Genomic DNA, 23,273 nt, shown 5'->3' on the forward strand with positions numbered 1-23,273 from the left:
CTGGACAGGACCACTCGCCGCCACTACCCCCGCCACCTGCACAACTAAGGAAAATAGCCACATCCGCCGCCACGATGCTCGCAGGAGAGCCGGTCATGCAACCTGATGTCCAGGGCCGCCAACCTGACGTTCGAAACCACCCTTACCTGCTTCCTACCGGAAGGTGTACTGCTGACATGCAGTATGTCACCCCCACACCGAGTCAGCCCTCCATGGCAGCCCTCAGAGTCAGACCGACCGCAGCAACATCTTGCACTTATGTAAAGGCGCGGGAAGAGGAGCGGATGAACGAGGAAAGATGGAGGAAGGAGTGCCTTGCAACCACGAGTCAGGCGTCGACAATGACGGTGAGGGGAGGCGGGTAGAGCTGTGGTGGCGGCGGTGGGGAAACCATGTTCCCTCGAGCGGCTACACACACACACACGGAGAGAGAGAGAGAGAGAGAGAGAGAGAGAGAGAGAGAGAGAGAGCAACGACTGGTCAAACCCGTGCTTAGCCATGCAGAACCACGTCATATTCGTCGAGGGAAGAAAGATGTCTTGTGTGAATGGTTGAGGCTGCAAGATGTCTTGTTAGGGAGCTCGAATAGCCAAGGGATCAAAAATAAACTCTTCTCAACAAGCTATAATAATATCTCTTTGGTTCTTTGTTTTGAACAAATATGTAAAGGCGCGGGAAGAGGAGCCGGATGAACGAGGAAAGTTGGAGGAAGGAAGAGCAAGGAGTGCCTTGGAACCACGAGTCAGGCGTCAACAATGACGGCGAGGGGAGGCGGGTAGAGCTGTGGTGGCGACGGTGGGGAAACCATGTTCCCTCGAGCGGCTACACACACACACAAAGAGAGAGAGAGAGAGAGAGAGAGAGAGAGAGAGAGAGAGAGAGAGAGAGAGAGAGAGGGAGGGAGGGAGGGAGAGCAACGACTAGTCAAAACCATGCTTACCCATGCGGAACCACGTCATATTCGTCGAGGGAAGAAAGATGTCTTGTGTGAATGGTTGAGGCTGCAAGATGTCTTGTTAGGGAGCTCGAATAGCCAAGGGATCAAAAATAAACTCTTCTCAACAAGCTATAATAATATCTCTTTGGTTCTTTGTTTTGAACAAATATGTAAAGGCGCGGGAAGAGGAGCCGGATGAACAAGGAAAGTTGGAGGAAGGAAGAGCAAGGAGTGCCTTGGAACCACGAGTCAGGCGTCAACAATGACGGCGAGGGGAGGCGGGTAGAGCTGTGGTGGCGACGGTGGGGAAACCATGTTCCCTCGAGCGGCTACACACACACACAAAGAGAGAGAGAGAGAGAGAGAGAGAGAGAGAGAGAGAGAGAGGGAGGGAGGGAGAGCAACGACTAGTCAAAACCATGCTTACCCATGCGGAACCACGTCATATTCGTCGAGGGAAGAAAGATGTCTTGTGTGAATGGTTGAGGCTGCAAGATGTCTTGTTAGGGAGGTTGAATAGCTGAGGGATCAAAAATAAACTTTTCTCAATAAACTATAATAATATCTCTTTGATTTTTTGTTTTGAACAAAAATGTAAGCACCTGTGTCAAGTCTAGAACTTGAATTCTAATGGATTGGTTCGAACAAAAAAAACTAACCAATTGAGTTACGCTCAATTCGCAATATCTCCCTAGTTTGTAAATACAATGCTAGTACGTGGCAATACCACATCAAGTCAACCCTTTGCAGAGCAATTTATTTCGTTCACATATTCGACGGTTGACACGATTAATTAGTGTATATATCCTCTCGAAACAAGCTAATGTATCCTATGAAGAGCATCTCGTCGATCGTGCCATCCATCCATCTCCAAAGAAAACAAAAAAGGCATCCAAATGAGCTGCGAGTCTAATCTAAACACGACGTCAACTCATGACTTCCACGAGATTCCAAATGTCACCTCGTAATTAACCTCGTCCATGATTGCTTACAATCATTGCATAAAATGGACAGCTTGTATATATGCTCACAAGGTCTCAGATGAGTTGCTATGCGCCTAGCCCTGGCTTGTACCTGGCCACCAATCCAATGGACACCACTGTCGTGATCGTGTCGCTCATGTTTCTTCAGCTCCTAGTGACAGCACTGGCCGCTCCGATCGCCTTGCCTGGCTGCCCGGAGACCTGCGGCGACGTCACCGTGCCCTACCCATTCGGCACCCGCAAGGGCTGCTTCCGCCAGGGCTTCGACCTCACCTGCGACGGGACGCGCCATCCACCAAAGCTGTCCCTGGGCGGTGACCATGGCGCGGAGGTGGTCGGCATCTCTTTGCCGGACGGCACGGTGCGGATCCGCACCAGGATTCTCGACACGAGCTCCCTCCAGCAGCTCAACGGCACATGGTCCGCCGGCCTGCGGCCCGGCGGGCCCCTGGCGCTGTCGGCCAGGCACAACCGCTTCGTCGCCATGGGATGCAACCTCCTCGCCAACCTCGTGGCGCACGACACGTTATACTCCGCCAGCGACCGCATCGGCGTCTGCGCGGCGCTCTGCGTGTCCCGCTCCGCGCTGCTGCCGCCGAGGGACGCCTCCTCCGCCTCCTGCTCCGGCGTCGGCTGCTGCCAGACGCCCGTCGCGCGGGGCCTCTCGTCCTACACCATCCAGCTCAACGACCTAGCCCAGCGACCTGCCGCTGCCGCTGCCTCTCCACTACTAGTGCACGCGGCAGCGTTCATCGCTGACCAGAGGTGGTTCAGGGGCCAGCAGGACGCGCTGAAGAAGAAGTTCCTCGACGATCCGCGGAAGCTGGTCGATTCGACGGTGGTTCTGACGGTGTTGGAATGGTCGCTCCACGTGGACGCCGATCAGGATATGTTCCTGTATGATCCCGGTGTCTCCCAGTGGAAGAGATGCATCAGCGTTAACAGCGTCATTGTTGATGCCGTCAATGGAAATGTTTTCGACAGAGCACGGTGCAACTGCTCAAGAGGTTACGAGGGGAACCCCTACATCGCCGATGGATGCCAAGGTACCCTGTTTTTCTACCAATATTACAATAAATGCTAAAAATTGAAGAAAAAAATCATGGTACCTTTTCCCCATAAATAAAAAAGTGAAGACAAAAATATCATACTTAATTGACTAGTTAGAAATTAACATCGGATAAAAAAACTGAAACAATAATGGTCGGTTATAAAACTAAAATTTATGCCAACATTATGGGTGAATCCAGTGTGCCGTGCCCTCTCAAAAAATGCAACACTATTTTTTTTATCTCGTAGTAGTTAGTCTAATCACGTGTGTATTATAGGGTTAGAATGGCACTGACAATGTTTTAGGGTTATATGCATGGCATTTCTATTGTGAGAGATGAGGTTGGCACCCCCTTGGTCAAGCCTAGGTCCGCCACTCTTTGATAGATTCAGGAAAAGAACAAGGTTCTTGTATAATTGAATACTCCATATATGTCTGAAATATAGTGCGTATTAGATTTTCAAATCAAACCTTCTGAACTTTGACCAAATTTGTGGAGAACTTATTAACATCCAGAATACCATAACAACACCGTTAGATTCATCATGACATATATTTTACCTATATAATATCAAAATACACTGTATCTATCATAGCTTGCCACAGAACTAGTTAAGAGTCACTAAATTTTTAACGGTTTAAAAGTTATCAATATATATATATATATATATATATATATATATATATATATATATATATCGTCTTATCTATAAACTTAATCAAAGTTTAGGAAATTTAAACTTTTGCAAAAACAAATGCACACTCTATTATAGGAAAAATGTATATTTTTAAGCTATCAGCCAAATGTGCACAAGCTGGGCTAACTCTACTTTCTTTAATTCCACATAATCTAGCCATCCCTATATGTGAACTAAGATCTTGTTAAATGAAGCAGACAATCAAACCGTTCATTGCGGTTCATTGGACACCCAATGGTTGAAATTAAATTCCCAGGAAATGAGAGGCATATGAGTGGATTACATGGGAATTTGGAGGCCCCAATCCAATGGTCCAAAGGGCTTCCATAGGAACAGGTTCTTAGGATACAAATCATCCAAAATTTATAAAAAAATCTTTCAAACCAAAGAGGCCCTTAGACACAACCGTTGGCAAGAAAATCTAGAACACGGGGCGGCAATTTGCCGTATGAAGAACCGACAATCCCAGGAGACCAAAACACCATAGACTCCCGACTCCATCTATGATCACCCATGATGACCACAATAGAATCTATATCTATACCCTACGGATTTAAAAAGACCCAAAGAGCCAGATCCTATTGATCTCAGCCATCAAGCCATGTTAATCCGACGATTTATATTGCTTCAATGGTGAGCGCTCAACATGTTTAGCGTGCAATTAATATCATACCAATTATCAATGGTTGTACTAATCATATAATTATTTATAGTTGATATTCTGCCTAATATCAATCAGTAATTAATGTCCTTCCTATTTTTGTAATATCAACAAGTATTGCACGTACGTATTTATACTACTCTCTCCGTTCCTAAATATAAGACATTTTAGAGATTCCACTATGGATTACATACAAAATGTATATAGACATATTTTAGAGTGTAGATTCACTCATTTTACTCTGTATATAGATTTACTCATTTTACTCCGTATGTATCCATAGTGGAATCTCTAAAAGGTCTTATATTAAGATTTTTTACGGTGCATCATACTACCCAAAATTGTGGGTAGTATTTAGTGGATCCAATGGTCAGTATTGATCGGTTAAATTTTTTCTTTAGGATATATTGATAATTACTTATTAGAGGGAGATTTGTTTTTTAATGATGATAATCTAATTAACTAAATTAATCCCATCAGACCCGACGCTGTGTGCGTATGTTCAGATCAGATCAGCGGGTTCGCGTACGTTTCTCTTGCATCTCCGGCCGGCGGAATCGATTCGTACGTGTAGTGTTTACCTGCTTGTCCTTTGAAAGAATCCATCCAGCAGCCAGCTCGCTGGAGAGGTTAGCTTTCTATGTGCATGTGTGCTAGTTTCTCGAAGATCTCAATCAACCGGCTTGTCCTTGTGTATTCGTGTCGCGCTTCGTTCGTGCGTTCTTTGGCAGACATAAATTTCCTCAACGAGACCTGTGATGTGAGCCGGGGCCTGCGCTAACACTCAGTTCTTCCCCGGCAACGTACTAAGCTTCAGCCCGGATGACTCATGGTGTTCTCTGTTGACATGGAGACGCTTCTTGGCCGGCCGGACATGGACGACGGTAACGAGGAGGAATCGTTTTATATGAAGGCGTTGGGCCTCATCGAGCTGATGGACGAGTAGACGACAGGGCGAGTCAAGCTGGAGATCGATGCCATGCTAGTGTGTGGCCTTAAACCAGGAGTCCGCGGTGTCACGGCGATACGCTCGAATCGACTTCGACTACGGCTCACCTCAGGCCACACCATACAAGAACGCGGCAAGCAGCGGTGTTTAGTTCCTCCCGGTAAGATTCACGGGGAGTAATACTATTGCTCGTTACGGGAGGGCACTTGGATGAGATGGGTGCTTGACGATGGCGGGAAGCAGACCTGCATGCCTGAACCTATCCACGAGATTGATATAAACAGATAGATAAACAGTGAACTGCCTATAATGCCCCTAACTAACAATATATACTACCGAAAATCTGTTGTAGTATTGGCTCATCTGGACCCTTCAACCACATAAATGGACGGCCCAAATAGATCTGATGTACAGTAAAATGTCTTCTTATATTTAGGAACAGAGGCAGTAGTAAGAATAAACACACTAGACTTTTATTCTACATGATTTCATCTTAAATTTTCTGTTAATTCCATTTTTACTCCCTAGTTTCACGTTTGTGACAACTTTTACCCCATGCAACCTAAATTCTTAATTTTTACTCAATCTAAGCAAACTTGTGCAATTTTTTACCCCATCTATTTTTCTTGATTTGACAAGTCATCCCCATGTTTTAGCGCCAATTTGGCTTGCCGCGTAAAAGGGTTAATTACTTCGGTGTTTCCCGCTTAGTTTACTTTTTTGTAGCACAAACCGCACCAAATAGCAGCCCGTCGGATGTGCTCCACTAGCTCGGCCTCACCGGCCTCTTCCTCTCCTCCCTCTTAGGAGCTTCCATTTCGAGGGAAGATCGAGGGCACTTCCTCTATACCTTGTAAATGTTCACAATATGCATAACACATAATCATTCCTAATACAAACGAGAGCACATTTCCAATCAAGAGGCTTGATTCTCCTGCTGTTCGACATGGTAGAAAAAGAAAAGAAAATCAATTGGATACAGAACAACACAGATCAAGATTGATCCCTATTTTTTTGTTTGCGGGGGTAAAAGGATTTTCCCCCCATAATTATGGACTTACAATCAAGAGGCAAGAGATCATCGATACACTGGGGCCCTCTTTGTAGTCAAACACTGTAGTGCAACATTCGGTATGGCTATAACTTGCTAAACAATCTCCTACTCTTTTTTTTGTTCAGAATGAAGCTTATGTGTTTTAAAGTCCCACTCACCCATCAAGGCCTTATTCTTCCAAGCTAGCTGACCATATGCAGATTAATCCAACGAATGTCTAGAAAGATTGATAACGCCATTGACGAATTTGATTGCACCAATACTGGAACTTCTGGATGTTGTATAACCAAAGCCATACCTTGCATCATCGCATGGATTTCCGTTTCGGATACATCATTGCGGTGAAACTAGTACCTGTAGGCAATATAGTTAACTCTTTTGTCATGCCATCTAAGGATCATACCGGCTGATGACGTGCCGTCCGTCACCGAGAAGGAGCCATTCATAGAGAGAGCTGCCATATCTCACATGCAAGGAAAAATGAAAGCGAGAAGCAATGAGAATGGGAGACAGGAACATGGATCGAGATCAATCCCTTCAAGGATTCACGCAAGGAACTTCACAAAGCTCGGTGGAACTCAAAGAAGTTTGGTCCTCCTCCCCGCACATGAACCTTGATGGACAACGTTGAAATGTAGGTCCAATTGATCTGATCATAAAAATAATTAAGAGGGGCAAGAATTTGTGCAAGTTCGCTTAAAATGAGTAAAACTTAAGAATTTCTGCTAGATGGGGTAAAATCTGTCACAAACAGGAAATTAGGGGGTAAAAATGAAGTTCACTCTCAATTTTTTCCAGGGAAGACTTCACCTCCATTGCTGACATATTCCCGCGAACCACACAGAAATCTAACATGGAAGAAATATAACTATACTCCAATGTTGACCAGTGGTTTCCTGACCTCCCAAGTTGTCCTCGAATGGCTACGATTTCTTTAGACGCTAGGCACATGAAACCATCATATGATATCATGTAATTATGGTTAAGGGGTGTTGCTTAACTGAATCATGGTCATATGCTACCTCTTGAGCACTGCGTTTGTTTTCACTTGAAGAGGAAAGGGTGATGCAGCAGAGCAGCGTAAGTATTTCCCTCAGTTTTTGAGAACCAAGGTATCAATCCAGTAGGAGGCGATGCACGAGTCCCTCGCACCTACACAAACAAATAAACTCCTCGCAACCAACACGATAAAGGGGTTTTCAATCCCTTCACGATCACCTATGAGAGTGAGATCTGATAGATATGATAAGATAATATTTTTGGTATTTTTATGATAAAGAAAAATAAAGATGCAAGTAAAATAAATGGCAAAGGAAATAACTAAGTATTGGAAGATTAATATGATGGAAAATAGACCCGGGGGCCATAGGTTTCACTAGAGGCTTCTCTCGAGAGCATAAGTATTACGGTGGGTGAACAAATTATTGTTGAGCAATTGACAGAATTGAGCATAGTTATGAGAATATCTAGGTATGATCATGTATATAGGCATCACGTCCAAGACAAGTAGACCGACTCCTGCATGCATCTACTACTATTACTTCACACATCGACCACTATCCAGCATGCGTCTAGAGTATTAAGTTCAAGAGAACATAGTAACACTTTAAGCAAGATGACATGATGTAGAGGGATAAACTGATGCAATATGATATAAACTCCATCTTGTTATCCTCGATGGCAACAATACAATACGTGCCTTGCTGCCCCTACCGTCACTGGGAAAGGACACCGCAAGATTGAACCCAAAGCTAAGCACTTCTCCCATTGCAAGAAAGATCAATCTAGTATGCCAAATCAAACTGATAATTCGAAGAGACTTGCAAAGATAACCAATCATACATAAAAGAATTCGGAGAAGATTCAAATATTGTTCATAGATAGACTTGATCATAAACCCACAATTCATCGATCTCAAAACACACACCGCAAAAGAAGATTACATCGAATAGATCTCCACAAGAGAGGGGGAGAACTTTGTATTGAGATCCAAAAAGAGAGAATAATCCATCTAGCTAATAACTATGGATCCGTAGGTCTGAAGCAAACTACTCACACTTCATCAGAGAGGCTATGGTGTTGATGTAGAAGCCCTCCATGATTGATACCCCCTCCGGCGAAGCTCCGGAAAAGGCCCCAAGATGGGATCTTGTGGATACAGAAAGTTACAGCGGTGGAATTAGGGTTTTGGCTCCGTATCTGGTAGTTTGGGGGTACATAGGTATATATAGGAGGAAGGAGTATGTCGGTGGAGCAACATGGGCCCCACAAGGGTGGAGGGCGCGCCTGGGGGGTAGGCGCTCCCCCTACCTCGTGCCTTCCTGGTTGATTGCTTGACGTAGGGTCCAAATCCTGTGGATCATGTTCGTTCCGAAAATCACGTTCCCGAAGGTTTCATTCCGTTTGGACTCCGTTTGATATTCTTTTTCTGCGAAACTCTGAAATAGGCATAAAAGATTAATTCTGGGCTGGGTCTCCGGTTAATAGGTTAGTCCCAGAAATAATATAAAAGTGTATAATAAAGCCCAATAATGTCCAAAACAGGATATAATGTAGCATGGAACAATAAAAAATTATAGATACGTTGGAGACGTATCATCATAACATAATGCCTTGGATATTTGAATTTGAAGTTATTAACGGTACTCGGGCATATCACCCGCCCGAGACACAAAACAACCACAGTGGGCGGTACACTAGAGTTCCACTCCATACAATGTACACATTCGACTAGACCTATCTTGTCCTCGTTCATGTGCTGCGCTCACACTATGTTTTGAAAATCACATCTTGAGCTGATATTTGAGGTCTTCAATAATCGCTGCGTATGGTGAGGAGTCAACTGTGCGGATATTCATAGCATCCGCAAGCAACTGTGAATTTGTTTCAAAAGCAACCCGGGTGGCTCCAAGCTCAGCCGCTGTTGTCACTGTTGCTGCCATCACATTGATCTCCACACCGAAGACATCCTGGCTGTGATCCTAGCGTCCATCTCGAGCAACTATTACTTGTCCAGTGTTATCACGAGCTATCACACCCCATCCACCAATCGAACTGCCAGGGACGAAAGCTCCGTCGATCGAGGCTGAACTTGAGCATCTCTATGTCGGGCGGCTTCCATGCCCTAGAGGGTAGATTCCTCTAAAGTCTTCCTTGTACTCCAGTGCATTGCATCAGATGCATCTGACTAGTTCTGCCACTTGCACTGGCAGCTCACCTTCACATACTTTTTTTCTCGGGTTCCACCACTGCCACCAGAGGGTAATAATGAGCACCCATTTCTTCTCATCTAATCCCCACAAAGTGTCCAGCATTGCATGCACGCCCTTGATGCATTCGATTTGGCTACGTTCCAGCTCCAAGCCCAGCCGTCGCCACACTTCTTTAACCCACTTGCATTTTATAAAGTGGTGCCCGCCATCCTCCTCTCCTCTGCCGCCTAGGAAACAACTTGATTTCTCCTGTGGTATACCCCTTCTCACTAGGTTAGCACATAGGACCAGGGACTCATGCCAGATTCTCCATACAAACATCTGGAATTTCGGCGGGCATGGTAGCTTCCATATGCGCTTCTAAGTCTGATCTTTAGTTCTTTCTAGTTGGCCGGCTCGCGAAGAGCTTGAAACCAGTGCTCCATTCTATTCATGTTTAGTTAACTCGACCTAAAGTATGTATGCACTCTTCACCGAGTGGTTACCCTTGCTATCAGAATGCCACGCTATGAAGTCATCCACCCCCTCCCTCGGCGAGATGCTTAGTACATGGCGAGCATCTTTTGCACATAAAGTATCCTTGACAAGACCTTCATCCCAGCCGCCTGTAATTGGGCATATCAGTTCAGAAACATGAGTTAGCAAACTGGTTCCTTTTGGTTTCATGACATGTCTTGACCAGGGTCTTGGCATCCATGGGTCCAACCAAATTTTCACTCTTGTGCCATCGCCAATTCTCCATATGTAACCTTGCTTCACAAGATCCAGCCCATTCAGAATGCTTCGCCATGAGTACGAAATTCCATCGCGAGCTTCAGCCTCAAAAGCACTATAGTTAGGAAAGTATCGAGCCTTCGGAACTCTTGCACACAGGCTGGTTGGATTTTGAAGGAGCCTCCATCCTTGCCTCGACAACATGTCCAAGTTAAACATATGCATATCCCGAAAGCCCAATCCACCCATCTCCTTGTGTTGCCACAACTTCTCCCAGCTAATCCAATGCATTGCATTTTGCTTGTCTTGTTGGCTCCACAAAAACTTACCAAGGAGAGTGTTCAGTTCCGCACAAAATGTTTTTGTTAGGTCGAAGCATGACATAGCAAATGTGGGAATGACTTATCCCACAGCTTTCACCAAAACCTCCTTACTCTCCTTACCAAGAAGTTTCTCCTGCCAACCATACACACGGCAACACATGTTGCGTTTGATATAGTTGAAAGCCGTCCTTTTAGAGCGACCCACATGGATAGGCTGGCCCAGGTATTTCTCCTTCCAATTTTCACTAAGTATTCCCAACGTACTCATGACAGAATTTGTGACAGTATCACAAGTGTTGGGGCTGAACATAATATCAGACTTTATATTTGATCAAAAGAAAGGCATAATATATTTTTATGGTAGTATTTTTGCCAGGTTGAAAACCATTGATCCGAAGGTTACTATAATTTGCACTTGTTCCCAAAACTGCACCCGCGCCCACCCTCGTGTATCCTTTTTTTAGAAGGGCCATAGCGCATTCTATCTGTCGCTCTCTCCAACATTGTATTGAGCAATATGCATACGGGAAATCAAGCGAATGAGCAGACTGGTCTGACCCATTTAGCAGTAGCTACTGTACACAACTTTATAGAATTTTGCGGTCCGTTTTTCCCTTTTCTATTTTTGTTGTTTTCTTTTAAGGTTTCTTCCTTTTCTAGAATTCATTTTAAAAACTTCCTTCTATAAGAATGTCATAAAGAACAAAAAAATCATTTTTTTAAAAGTTGTTCAAAACATTTCAAAAGATGTTTGGAATTTTACAAAATGCTTCCCAATTAAAAAAATCATGTTTTCACAAAATTCATGCTTTCAAAAAAATTACATTTTTATAAATTTGTGCTAAAAACTGCTCACATTAAAAAAATCATAAAATGTACGAAAATATTAAAAATGTTCATGTTCTACAAAACATGTTCAAAAATGTTTTGATTTTTTTGTGTTTTTTAGAAATATCTTTACTTTTAAAAATATTGAAAAACATCAATGTTTTTAAAGATTAGAATTAGAAAATTGATTAAAAAACAACCAATTAGGAAAACAACGCTAGAAAACAAAACAAATAGGGAAAAAATTGTTGTACGGTAGCTTTGTCGCTACTATCAAATGTGTCGGCCCAATTGAGGTCTCGCTGTGCAGAAGCCCTCCTATTTGATGCAATAGGAGGTCCCTGGTGACCGGGAGCAACTAATCAGCAAATGCTCTCCTTCGGGAGCCTCCGCAAGGGTCACTTTTAGTGGGTTGGGAACGCATCAATTGGCGTGTTCTCAGTCGCCGCCACGTGTCGTGCTTTGTGTGCTTTCTTCAGATTTTTTTCTATACGTGGTTTCGACTTTTAGATGTTTTTTCAGCTTTTTGGTTTCCCTCCGGGTTTTTTAGGTTTAGGAAAAAGTCAAACTTTTGCGCGAAAAAATGCATTTTATTTTTTTCTTCTATGAGAGGCGTAGATTTACTTTTCGTGGAGGCACGAATTTGCTTCGTCGTGCATCTCGCAAAATAAAAAATGTATATTTATTTTTTTCCTTCTGCAAGAGGCCCAGATTTTCTTCTCGTGGAGGCACAGATTTGCTTCCATAAGAGACATAGTTGTGCCTCTTTGGAAAGTAAAAAAATAAACATTTTTTCGTCCATTTTTTCGTGAAAAAGTTCATTGTAACCTATCAACATGAGATCTAGTTTTGAAGATCTCGATGCGAGGAATCCAACGATGAAAATGGTTCGGGATTTGGACATGTAGTTTAAGATAAAACATTTTGAATAAATGAATCTATGAAAAAGGAAAAACTCCAAGCTATGACAAATGGTGCATATGCAGTGCGCTACTTGTCGCAACTTGGGGATGTGGGAGTGACCTTTGCGATAAGTACTTCTTAATTAGTGATTACGCTGGTGATCGCGCCTCTTTGTAGAAATTTCTAATATTTTTTAAAAACATTTTAACTTAAGTGGGCTAGGCTTTTGAGTCATCTGGAATTCTATTCTCGATTAAGTAAATGGGTTGTGGCCTCTTAACCAAACCGAAATGGTAAGATCATGTATAATGGTTGATAAGAAGTCTTATCTTAAACCTTGTATGTAATTTAGAGATAACAATAAAACATGTCTAAAAACATGGTGAGACATAAGAAAAGACGAGCCATTTCTTATGGATTCTCTCTTCTCCATCTCAGTATTTATCCTATGTGGGTAGCACCATTATAATGCCCTAAGTATATGTGTGTGCTAAAAAAGGCAGAGGTGTGATGGCTCATGTAATACGACCAGAAAACACCACGGGTCCAGCAGCTTACCGCTTAGGGCCTTGTCGGCGGCAAGGCGCCTCAGGAGTGGGGACTGGTGGTGCGGTAGGGTGTGGGCACTCAAATGTCCGGTAGGCGGCGCACCTCTGTAGAGGCTCGTGCACCGGAGGGAAGCTCACTTGTTTTAACTTCTTCCCGGGGGCTTAACCAATGGTGAACCACGAGCAAATGGTTAAAGACTTGATGTGAAGATGAGTTGTTGACAAAATGCTCAAGGGAGTCCTCGTCAAGACCAGAGGTCGGTCACTTCTTTCCGTCGATCCACTACAACACGTCAGTTGATCCGAGGCGTTATGGTAGGGGCATTTTCTAAAATGCCTTATTACTTGTTGTTTCGAGGCATTTTGGAGGATCGCCTCACAAGGGCAGAGCATTTGGGTGTTTTGAGGATTCGCCTCGAAACCCAGGTGCATCGGCGGCGAAATTTCAAAATGCCGCATAGTTTAGTTCTACATACATAGGCGAATTAGCATAAACACCGTGAATTAGACCTTTTTCATGGCATTTTGCTGAACGCCCTCCCCGTATTAGACGGCGTTTCCAAGCCAAACGCCTCGCTATAGAACTCAGCAGCAGCGGCGGAAATCCTTATTAACTAAAGTTCTTCAAGGATTTTGTTCGGAACACCAGTGGCGCAAAGGCGCCATACAATCAAAGATTCATTGCCTGGTCGGGTAGAAATAGAGAAAATTTGCTGTGCAGCCTCGCCGGAGTTGGGAGGGAAAATACAGGAAATTTGCCTAGTCACTTGCCGAAAACAAAATTAAATGCTTGTGTCATCTGAGCTAGAACAGGCGAAAATAATGGTGCATGCCTCGTCAAGTTTCATTAAATGGAATAGACAAATTTTGGCGGCTGCGTTGAATCTTCTAAATTTGGATGTTTTCCCTCGCCAGGCTGAGTGTACCAGCAATGTTAGAGTGGTTGGATTGATTGGCAAAGAGGACATGTTGACATCGTCTGTCGGATCCAAATTTTCTAAATTTGGATGTTTAAGCTTGAACAATGATAGCTATTACTTTTTCGGAGACTATATGAAAAAGGATGGTGTAGCTGTTCTCTAGGATACGATGGCAACGCATACATCACTGATGGGTGCCAAGTTATATGTTAGTAGGTAGTTTCTTACATATTTGCAGTAGTTATATCATTACAAGAGAACATGTGTGTCCTATCTTTGTTTATTTTTCCATTTGATATATAAAGCCTCCTGCGTTCCAACAATGTATTTTTTCCTTCAGATATCGACGAGTGCCTACAACCAGAAGTTTATCCCTGCAATGGTACCTGTGTCAATATGCAAGGGACATACCGTTGCTCAGCAAAGAAAAACATCATTAACTTAGCAGGTACAGAAAACACACTCAATACAAGGCTTCATTGGTGATAAGTGCAAAAGGAAAATTTCATGTTTTGTTCATCAATTATTGTGAGTTTAGATTTTCTCCCTGAAATAAAATACAGATAAGTGTTACTAGAAAGTTACATTTTTTAATACTACTACTGCTAGGACCTAGCTACTTGATCCTTCAGTTTACAGTTATCTCTAATGCTAACTCAAAGCATTAGTAGTATTGTAGATCATTCAGACATGGATAATAAAGGAAATAAAAAGAACGAATGTAAAGTACTTCCAATATCAATGGTCTAGTAGATATTCTTATTACAAGAAAACTTTTTCATGGCATAGTTGAGAAGTCCGAAATAGATTTAATGTAGCAACTTGATTTCTTGAAGTGAACACAACAAATATTGTTCTCAAATCTTACGTTTGTTTTCTGCAGGTCCATTTACCATAACAGCAATTGTTGTTGGTTTTGGCCTACTATTTTCACTCCTGGGTGTTGCCCAAGTCACAAAAAAACTCAAGAAACGAAGAGCCAAGAAGTTTAGACAAAAGTTGTTTAGGAAAAACCATGGATTTCTTCTGCAACAGTTGATCTCTTCAAACAAAGATATAGCCGAAAAGATGAAGATTTTCAGCTTAAAAGAGCTAGAGCAAGCAACCAACAAATTTGACCATAACCGTATCCTTGGTGACGGTGGGCATGGCACGGTGTATAAAGGCATCTTATCTGATCAACGTGTTGTGGCCATCAAGAAGGCCAAAAATGTTGTGCAGAGGGAAATTGACGAGTTTATAAATGAGGTTGTTATACTTTCACAGACAAACCATAGGAATGTGGTGAAGCTCTTTGGTTGCTGCCTCGAGACAGAAGTTCCTCTGCTAGTTTATGAGTTCATTTCAAATGGAACTCTCTCGTCTTATCTCCATGGCCAACTTGAGAACCATTTGTCATGGAAAGATCGATTGAGGATTGCATTGGAAACTGCCAAGGCTATTGCATATCTACACTCAGCTGCTTCCATATCAGTATACCATAGAGACATCAAATGCGCCAATATACTACTTACCGACGCTTTAACAGCAAAAGTATCAGATTTTGGAGCTTCGAGGTCAATTGCAATAGACGAAACAGGAATACTTACAGTCGTGCAAGGAACCTATGGTTACCTTGATCCTGAATACTACTACACTAGTCGACTGACAGAGAAGAGTGATGTTTACAGCTTTGGTGTGATCCTAGCAGAGCTACTAACGGGGGTTACACCAGTTTTTTCTTCTCATTCATCGGAAGCCACAAGCCTAGCATCACACTTTGTATCACTAATGAGAGACAATTGTCTGTTAGCTATTCTAGATACACAAATTGTTCTTGAAGGAGGAGTTGAAGATGTTGAGGTGGTTGCAAGACTTGCACATGCATGCTTAAGCTTAAAAGGGGAAGAAAGACCTACAATGAGGGAAGTTGAGACAATACTTGAAGATGTCCAAAGCTCAAATATCCATCACAATTCTCAAACAATAAGAGTGGGCCAGAGTCCTCTAAAAGACCAGCCATGGAAGGGGAACAATGGTGGCGAAGGAAGTAGAGTATATAGCTTGGAAAAGGAGTTCATCCATTCATTGGAAATTCCAATATGAGTTTACTTGCAAGGCAAATTGTTGTAATTATTATTAAGAGTTCTGGTACCATAATGTGGAATGTATGTTATGTGCTATAAGCCTATAACCATATGTGTATTTCCAATGCTAGTAGGTGATGTAGAACCAAATATGTGAAAGTAAATAAAGTTAATTCAGCTAAAATTTATACCTGGCGTGTAGTTTGTCTCACTGAATATTAGAAGTTTGCAATAAAAATATGTTGACAGGTCCATGAATGTACACACTGTAAATAGCTCCCGTTCAAGCACCAAATTAGCAACATGCATGTTAACCTGATACCACTGAAAATGAAAAGACAATGCTTTGTTGCAAAAATTTACGTTGACGCTTTGTCGAAATACTTGTATTATAACTTGGCTAGAAATCCACCAGGCACACACAATATACATGGTCAACATCAAACGTGACCAGCCTCATTGAGATAATATCATGCATTTTGATTGACAACCCTAACAAAAAACATGTAAATCATAAAGAGAGAATGCCATTTGTATTTAATATATACTAATTTTAGATTTATTTTTTAAAGGGCATCAATTTTGGTTACAAATGCGTACAGGTAAAAATAGTTGGAGATTTCCTGCAAAAAAAATAGTTGGAGATTGCATAGGGTGTAAATTAGTACATCGAATTCTAAAAGTATTTAAAAATGGACAACAACACCACTCCATCTGGGTGTGAAAAATTTGAAAGAGAAAATTTAGCCAACCAGCGGGCACTAAAATCTCACCAATTGAGCCGGTTAATTACTGTTCTCTGAGCCTTCATCCACCATGTTGTCCCTGGTTTAATAAGTGTCTAAATGAATCTTCTGTAATCTCAAGTTTGGATGTGTAAAAGTTAATTTAAAAATTTATGATAATTATGTTCATAAAAAATATTGATGATTTAATAAATATCTCTAAATGAATATTATAATTTCAAGAACAATTTAACTTTTATAGAGAAGAACAATTCGAGTTTTATCTTGTTGGGGTGCACGAGCCGTAGCAGTAGTGCAACACTAGGGTGATACTCAAGGATCCATGTAGCAAGCTACATGTGGATCCTCCTTCACAAAAATAATAATTTAATATCATATTGACATGTAAATCCACGTATCAGATATTAAACTGATAAGAACAGATACTACACTTGATCTTAGTCGAAAGGTCAAGAAAGTTATGACTTGAAGTAAGGCTTGCTCCTCCTTTTGTATCCTTCCCCACCGACTCTTCTTTCGTAGCCAGGCAATGTGGTACTAATCAGAACTGAAGACACTATTGAACATATAAACCCTCCTAGACTGCTAGGCAGAACCGCTCCCTCCACGTCGCCTTTAAATCGCTTGTGCCACCGCCTGTAGATTTCGTGCCCCGCCAAGGGCATTATCGTACTTTCACGTGCAGGTGTATAAAAGTCAGCCGCTCCGCCTGTAGAATCCTTGCCCCCAAACCTTCCTCCCCCGCACCCGCAGCCGCCTCCCCGAGCTCCCTCCCTCCTCGTCCACGCGCGCTCGCCTCCGGCCGCCTCCGCTGCGAGCCCTCCTCCTGCTGTCACCGCCTCCCATCCCCTCGGCGACGCGCCGCAGGACCCGCACGGCCCAAGCTTCGACGACGGCGCGCAATGATAGAGGAAGAGAGAAGGAGAGGTATGGTGGGGGATCTGCTCATGAGCTGGAGGTGCGCAAGTTTGGGTAGCAGAGGATGGCTTGCCGGCAAGCTCAGGTTGGAAGTGGTCAGATCCATCTCCTCTCTTCCTCCTCGCCAAACCCTCACCCTTGTCTCTGTCTCCTAGCCCTCTCCGCCTGGTCCGGAGACGCCCGTTGGCGAGCTTCGACCACCCACATCGGGGCAGAGGGAGCCGCGTGCGTGGCCAGCAAGTGGAACGACGGGGGAGATGCCGCGCCGCGGGCTTGACGGGGAGGAGAGATGAAGAGGGCGCGTGTGGGCGGCTGGCCGAAGGGGAACCATCGCGTCTCTCCCGCATCTACGAACCGCAGGTCAGTTTTGCACAGGTGAGCTTTTTCTTCATCGTTTACTCATCTTTGCATTGTAACCTGAGCTCATCCCTTGATTCGTGGCAAATCAGGGCAGGCATGTCTTCATGGTGCTTGCGGAGGAGCAGGGCTGCTGAGGAAAAGTGGTGGTTGGGGAGGAGGACGCCCTTGTCCTTGCCCTTGTCCTTGTCCTGTGTTGCTCTGTGCATGGTCGTTGAAGGCGAGGACAACCTGTGACTCCTCGTGACAAGGAAATTTCCTCCATCCCCTCTCTTCCTCTCATGCACTGTTGCCGCTCCTCAACTATGTTTTTCTCTCCTGATTTTTGGAAGTACCTGATTGGCTGGGTGCTTTGAATATGTATCATTTTCTGTGATTAGTATTAGCAGCTTCATTAGGGGCAGTCTATTTTAACTCCACTTTCTAAACTGAACTGAATAAATCCATTTGAGTTTGTCTATTTCTGAATTTATTGTAATGGCATGCCTTCAGTTTGTGTTGCACATTAGGAAGAAGAGACCTGGGCAGCGTGCTTTACATGGGTGGCGTCACCATGACCAGATTAATGATTCAAGCCCAAGGTGAAAATACTGCCCTCTCTTTTATTTCTCAATTGTGTGAGATCTGATTTGGTTCAGATTTTGTGTGGAGAAGCACATCGGGGGAAAAGTAGAGATGCTTCTTTCTCCATGGGATATTTCAAAAACAGAATGTGTGAGATCTGATTTTGTTCAGAATTTGTGTGGAGCTTGAAGTACATGAACAAGAAATTAGAGGTGCTTCTTTCTCTGTGTGATCTGATTTTGTTTGCTTGCTTGAAAATCCCAAGGAGACTTTTGCTTTTATTCTATTACACTACAATTTTATAAACCATATAAATGAATTACTTGAGGAATGTGAGCCCTCTTATCAGATTATATCCTTTGGAGCTAACTCATGTTGCTTTAGGGAAAATTAGAGATGCTTCTTTCTCCATGCGATATTTCAAAAACAGAATGTGTGAGATCTGATTTTGTTCAGAATTTGTGTGGAGCTTGAAGTACATGAACAAGAAATTAGAGGTGTTTCTTTCTCCGTGTGATCTGATTTTGTTTGCTTGCTTGAAAATCCCAAGGGGACATTTGCTTTCATTCTATTACACTACAATTTTATAAACCATATACATGAATTACTTGAGGAATGTGAGACCTCTTATCAGATTATATCCTTTGGAGCTAACTCATGTTGCTTTATTTTACTTGCTGGCTTGCATTTCAAAACAGTATGCTTTTCTTATGTACTTATATTTACCAGTTGGACTGTAAGGCAATAGAGGACGTTCTCTGAACCTTAATGCAAATAATTACTCATCCAAAAATGGCGATAATCTTATATACTTATATTTGTATGTTTTCTTTATGCAGAACATGTGAGAAATCATTGATGCGCATGACTGATAGCTTTCGCACAAGTAAGTAAAATTGATGCACACTACTGTATTTTCCCCCCATTTCTATATTGTCTCGAATCATGCTATGAGTTTGGAAAATTGTATCACTGCAATGCCTTCTTCGTATCTGTAGAATTGGAGAAAAATTCATACATGTTATTGATGCATTAGTAAGAAGGCTCGCCGGCTGGGAGATGGCGAGCGCCAGTGAGCACTGCGCACGGTGTATCAAGCTGGACAAGATCACAAGAGCGTGAGCGACAGTCAAGACATGAGCTATCCAGTGTAGGTTCAGACAATTCATTCATTCATTGCAGGTTTGGCATGTCTCATTATGTCTTTTTGCTTCATATTCAGGGTCAAACTGGGCTATATTTCTTTCATTGAGGCGAGGGTGATTCCAGTAGGTGAGGTGCATTTTAGACATCCGGATGATGTCTTGCTATGTCCAGGTGGTACCATGTCTGAATTAAGATTTCCCTTGCAGATTTTGCTTGGCGTACTTGCCTTTTTTCTTGAAGTTGGGTGTCAGTCGTCTCTGCGGCAAGGTAAGCTTATCCCATTTACTTTGTTCAACCCAGAGTCAAGATTCATAGCCCCTTCACTGTCATTTCATTTGTGAGAATTTATTCCATTGATCTATGTCGTCGGCACCCTGATGATTTAGCCTTTTCTGCTGATCACAATTGCTTGCATCTGCCATCTCATTGAGGAAATGCCCCTGCTCCTCTTAATTAAAATTAATGTGAAATATGTTTCTACCAAAATTAATGTGAAGCACTATTGAGACAACGAATTTCAACTATGTTATGAGCCAAACCATATTAAGTATGTGCATCCTCGCTGGAATGCTTTCTGTTCATCAGCTGTTCTCCCAACACGTATTGTCGCTGGAATGCTTTCTGTTCATGGGTTGTTCATGAGCCGGTCTCCCAACATGAAGCAAGGAATTGAGACGGCCATCCACTTCATATTGTTAACTGGATGGTGTCACACTATGCTTTATGAAAGCAACCTAAATAAATTGTTGTAAATAACCCTAAGGATTTTCTTTACCTTGAACTATCTTTAAACCTTTCTTCTTGCCTCACTTGATGCTTTTGGACTTCATGCTGCCATTGACCAGAATGTAAACCGTTATATTCCTGAATGTGCTATGTATGAGATCTCTGATGCTACTAATTATTGGACTGCTTCGGGTCATCTATTTCCTTGTGCAGCAAGGATTCTGGATCGGGCGCAGGTCGTCGCCATAAGAGAGCCTGGCTGGTGTGGTCTTCATGCTTGGTGTGGAGAAGCAGGGGAGGATGAGTAGGACGGGCATGGGGAAGGAGCAGCCATGCCGGAGCTCCAGCGTTGCTCACGTCATGGTCTAATGGAGCCGGCCATCACTATGGACTGCTGCTCGCCGGTCGTCGTTCCCCAATCTCAGTTGCTCATCTTTGGCTTCACCATCTTCCTCCCCTGATCATGCATCTATTTTAGATCATATAATTATGCTATATCATATATGTTGTTTAGTTCAGACTTGTGCATGTGCATGCATTGGCATTGATTTAGACAGAGATATTGCATGATTTGTACATAAAAGGAGTACGGATGATCTAAGAATAAATGTTCGAATAAAGTTAGTAGTGAGATTTAGGTAGAGGTTACCTGCACTGTTCTGTTTTATGTAGATTCTAAGCTGCAAAATCATACATGGTCCTGTTAGTAGTTTGTTTGAGTTGTGAGTTTACACATTTTCCCTTGGAATGTTTGTATGTGTGATCACTTGCTTTTAGGTTCCCAGCGGTATATCATGAGAATGTTTTTTACTTTGCACCGGGTGATCAACTACATATTTAGACGAATACACTATTCAGGACCAGGAACATTAAGATTTCTAATGTTGTTTTCCTCTTTCAAGATTGCAGTTTTCACAAGCCTTAGATAGCTAAGGTACATAGTTTTCATTTAACAATGCTTTTACTGTTCTCTCATCTCCTATATGGTGTCTAAGAAATACTAATGTAGAAAATTGAAAATTTTAAAATACCTTCTGGCCAATTATGTGGGGAAGGTGCAGCAAGCCGGCCCTCGCGTCGCAGTAGAGTGGAGCCGGCAATTTTATGACCGGTCTCTAAATATTTCAACTTGCACAGTTTGAATTAGTTTTACATGCTAAAGCATATAGTTTGAACATAGGTATTCCTTAACTTTTCATATAGAAGGTTTAGAATTATTACCCTCGGTGCTTGCTAAAACTCGAAGTTACTAACAAATGCAAAGGTTTCTGTTACAAAAGGTTTAGAATCATTACCCTTGATGCTTTAATTTGGACCTTGCACCTTACTTGGGTAACATAGAGCCAAATGGCACGTTGTCCAAATACACGTTCAGAACATTTCGGGTTTGACATGGTCTCTATCCTTGATCAAACATAAAGTTACTAAAAGAGGCAAATATTTCTCAACACGAACATGGTTTCAAATGGGTCTCTGCGCCATTTGGCGCACCGGGTCATCTAGTATTTTAGAAACTACCAGGAGCTGGCCGTATCCCTATGTGCTAGGCAAGTCGACAGGGCCGTGCTTCCACTTTGAGTTTTGAGTTTTTGTCAGACCGCCCAATTGCGTAACGTGTAGCACGGCACAAATTAGGCCCAGCTCGTTTGCAAATTCTTCGAACTTTCAGCACACAAATTGCAAGATCTGATTTGTCTCGAAGAAAATTAAAAGATCAGATCATCAAACTTATATGGTGCACAAAATCGAGTAACATGCATCCACACTCAAGCAGCTTCATGTGATCTTATTATTCCTGTTTGATATCATTGTGGTTGTAGTACTGCAACCGTTGGAAGCAGAACTCATCATCACACACACAACATGACAATTGACATGATCACCATAGTGAGAATCCTGGCACAGTTGACTCGATTTCAGTTGGCCTTCCTGCAGTTCACCCTGACCTGCCCGCTGGATCCAGTGAGCACGCCGATGCCGCCCATCTTCACCATGGCGTCGCGGAAGTCGTCGAAGAAGCCGGCGCCCATGCCGGACGCGTACGCGGTGGTCTGCGCGTCAGCCGAGCCGCCACCGCTGAACAGCTGCTGGTCCGAGTGCAGCAGGCCCTTGTTCCGCAGGAGGTTCTTGTAGTAGAAGTTGTCGAACACGTAGGACGTGGAGGGGTCCAGCGGCGAGGTGTTGTCGTCGCCGGTGCCGTCCGTGGACGGGCACCTCGGCTTCAGCGACGTGGCGAGCGTCGCGTCCAGGCTGGGTGCGGTCTCGTTGTAGAGGCGGCCGCGGAAGTTGACGCACCGGGCCTGGCCGATGGTGTGCGCGCCGGAGAGCGCCACCATGTCCTTCTGGGTGAGGCCCTTGATCGAGAATGCCTTGGTCAGGGCGCCGAGGTCGGAGGTCGGCGCCGGGAGGTCGCTGTTCGCGGCGTCCTGGCTCGTCGTCATCCCGTCCCTCCGGCCTAGCTCCACGTCCCAGGTAGGCCCGCCCAACTGCAGTTGATCGGAGTTCATAACAGAATTAAGCAAGTAGTTTTGATTTTTGATCTGAATTCTGAAGCTTGTATGGTGCTGCTTACCGCGACAACGGAGTCACGGGCGGCGACGGCGAGGATGTCGGCGCAGGACACCACCTTGGCGCAGGCTTTCTCGAGCTGCGCCTTGATGTCGTCGACCAGCTCAAAGCCGCGAAGGGAGTTCTTGTTTGGCACCGCATTCTTCTCGCCGGTGGCGCCATCGAGCAGCACCGAACCGTCACAGCCCTGCACAAGTCCACGGGTCAATGGTTAGTCCTGCCGAAAAGAGAAATCGTATGAAGGTGACGAGCGTACGAAGACACTTGCATTGACGAAGCAGTCGTGGAAATGGAGGCGGAGCAGCGACGCGCCCATGCGGGATTCTTTGGAGACGGCGGCTCTCACGGCGTCCTCGATGATGTCCAGAGCGTCCGGGCAGCTTTCGTCGTAGAATTCAGCC

The 23,273-nt window shown here is 43.6% G+C and overlaps 2 protein-coding genes and 1 non-coding gene across 3 annotated transcripts; 1 reads left to right on the forward strand and 2 right to left on the reverse strand.

Annotated features, from left to right (window-relative positions):
• The first annotated feature begins 2,026 nt into the window (after positions 1-2,026).
• LOC123191958 (wall-associated receptor kinase-like 8) lies at positions 2,027-15,866 on the forward strand. The gene is made up of 3 exons (XM_044604482.1): positions 2,027-2,966; positions 14,122-14,229; positions 14,665-15,866. Exons 1-3 carry the CDS (start codon positions 2,027-2,029, stop codon positions 15,864-15,866), a joined length of 2,250 nt encoding a protein of 749 aa, XP_044460417.1.
• Positions 15,867-16,860: 994 nt separating this feature from the next.
• Positions 16,861-17,055, reverse strand: LOC123038354 (U2 spliceosomal RNA). Its single transcript, XR_006417815.1, has one exon. It is a non-coding gene; the product is annotated as a U2 spliceosomal RNA (small nuclear RNA).
• Positions 17,056-22,220: 5,165 nt separating this feature from the next.
• Positions 22,221-22,745, reverse strand: LOC123190754 (peroxidase 2). Its single transcript, XM_044603464.1, has one exon. It carries the CDS (start codon positions 22,743-22,745, stop codon positions 22,221-22,223), a length of 525 nt encoding a protein of 174 aa, XP_044459399.1.
• Between the last annotated feature and the right edge of the window lie 528 nt (positions 22,746-23,273).

This window comes from Triticum aestivum, chromosome 2A (assembly GCF_018294505.1).
Source record: "Triticum aestivum cultivar Chinese Spring chromosome 2A, IWGSC CS RefSeq v2.1, whole genome shotgun sequence".
Lineage (NCBI taxonomy): Eukaryota > Viridiplantae > Streptophyta > Magnoliopsida > Poales > Poaceae > Triticum > Triticum aestivum.

Bases quoted from the DNA above. Each gene is read 5' to 3' on its own strand.
- LOC123190754 (XM_044603464.1), bottom strand. From the start codon at position 22,745: ATGACGACGAGCCAGGACGCCGCGAACAGCGACCTCCCGGCGCCGACC.
- LOC123191958 (XM_044604482.1), top strand. From the start codon at position 2,027: ATGGACACCACTGTCGTGATCGTGTCGCTCATGTTTCTTCAGCTCCTA. The intron at 2,967-14,121 runs GTACCCTGTTTT...TTTTTCCTTCAG, and splicing joins CATCGCCGATGGATGCCAAG to ATATCGACGAGTGCCTACAA. The intron at 14,230-14,664 runs GTACAGAAAACA...TGTTTTCTGCAG, and splicing joins AAACATCATTAACTTAGCAG to GTCCATTTACCATAACAGCA.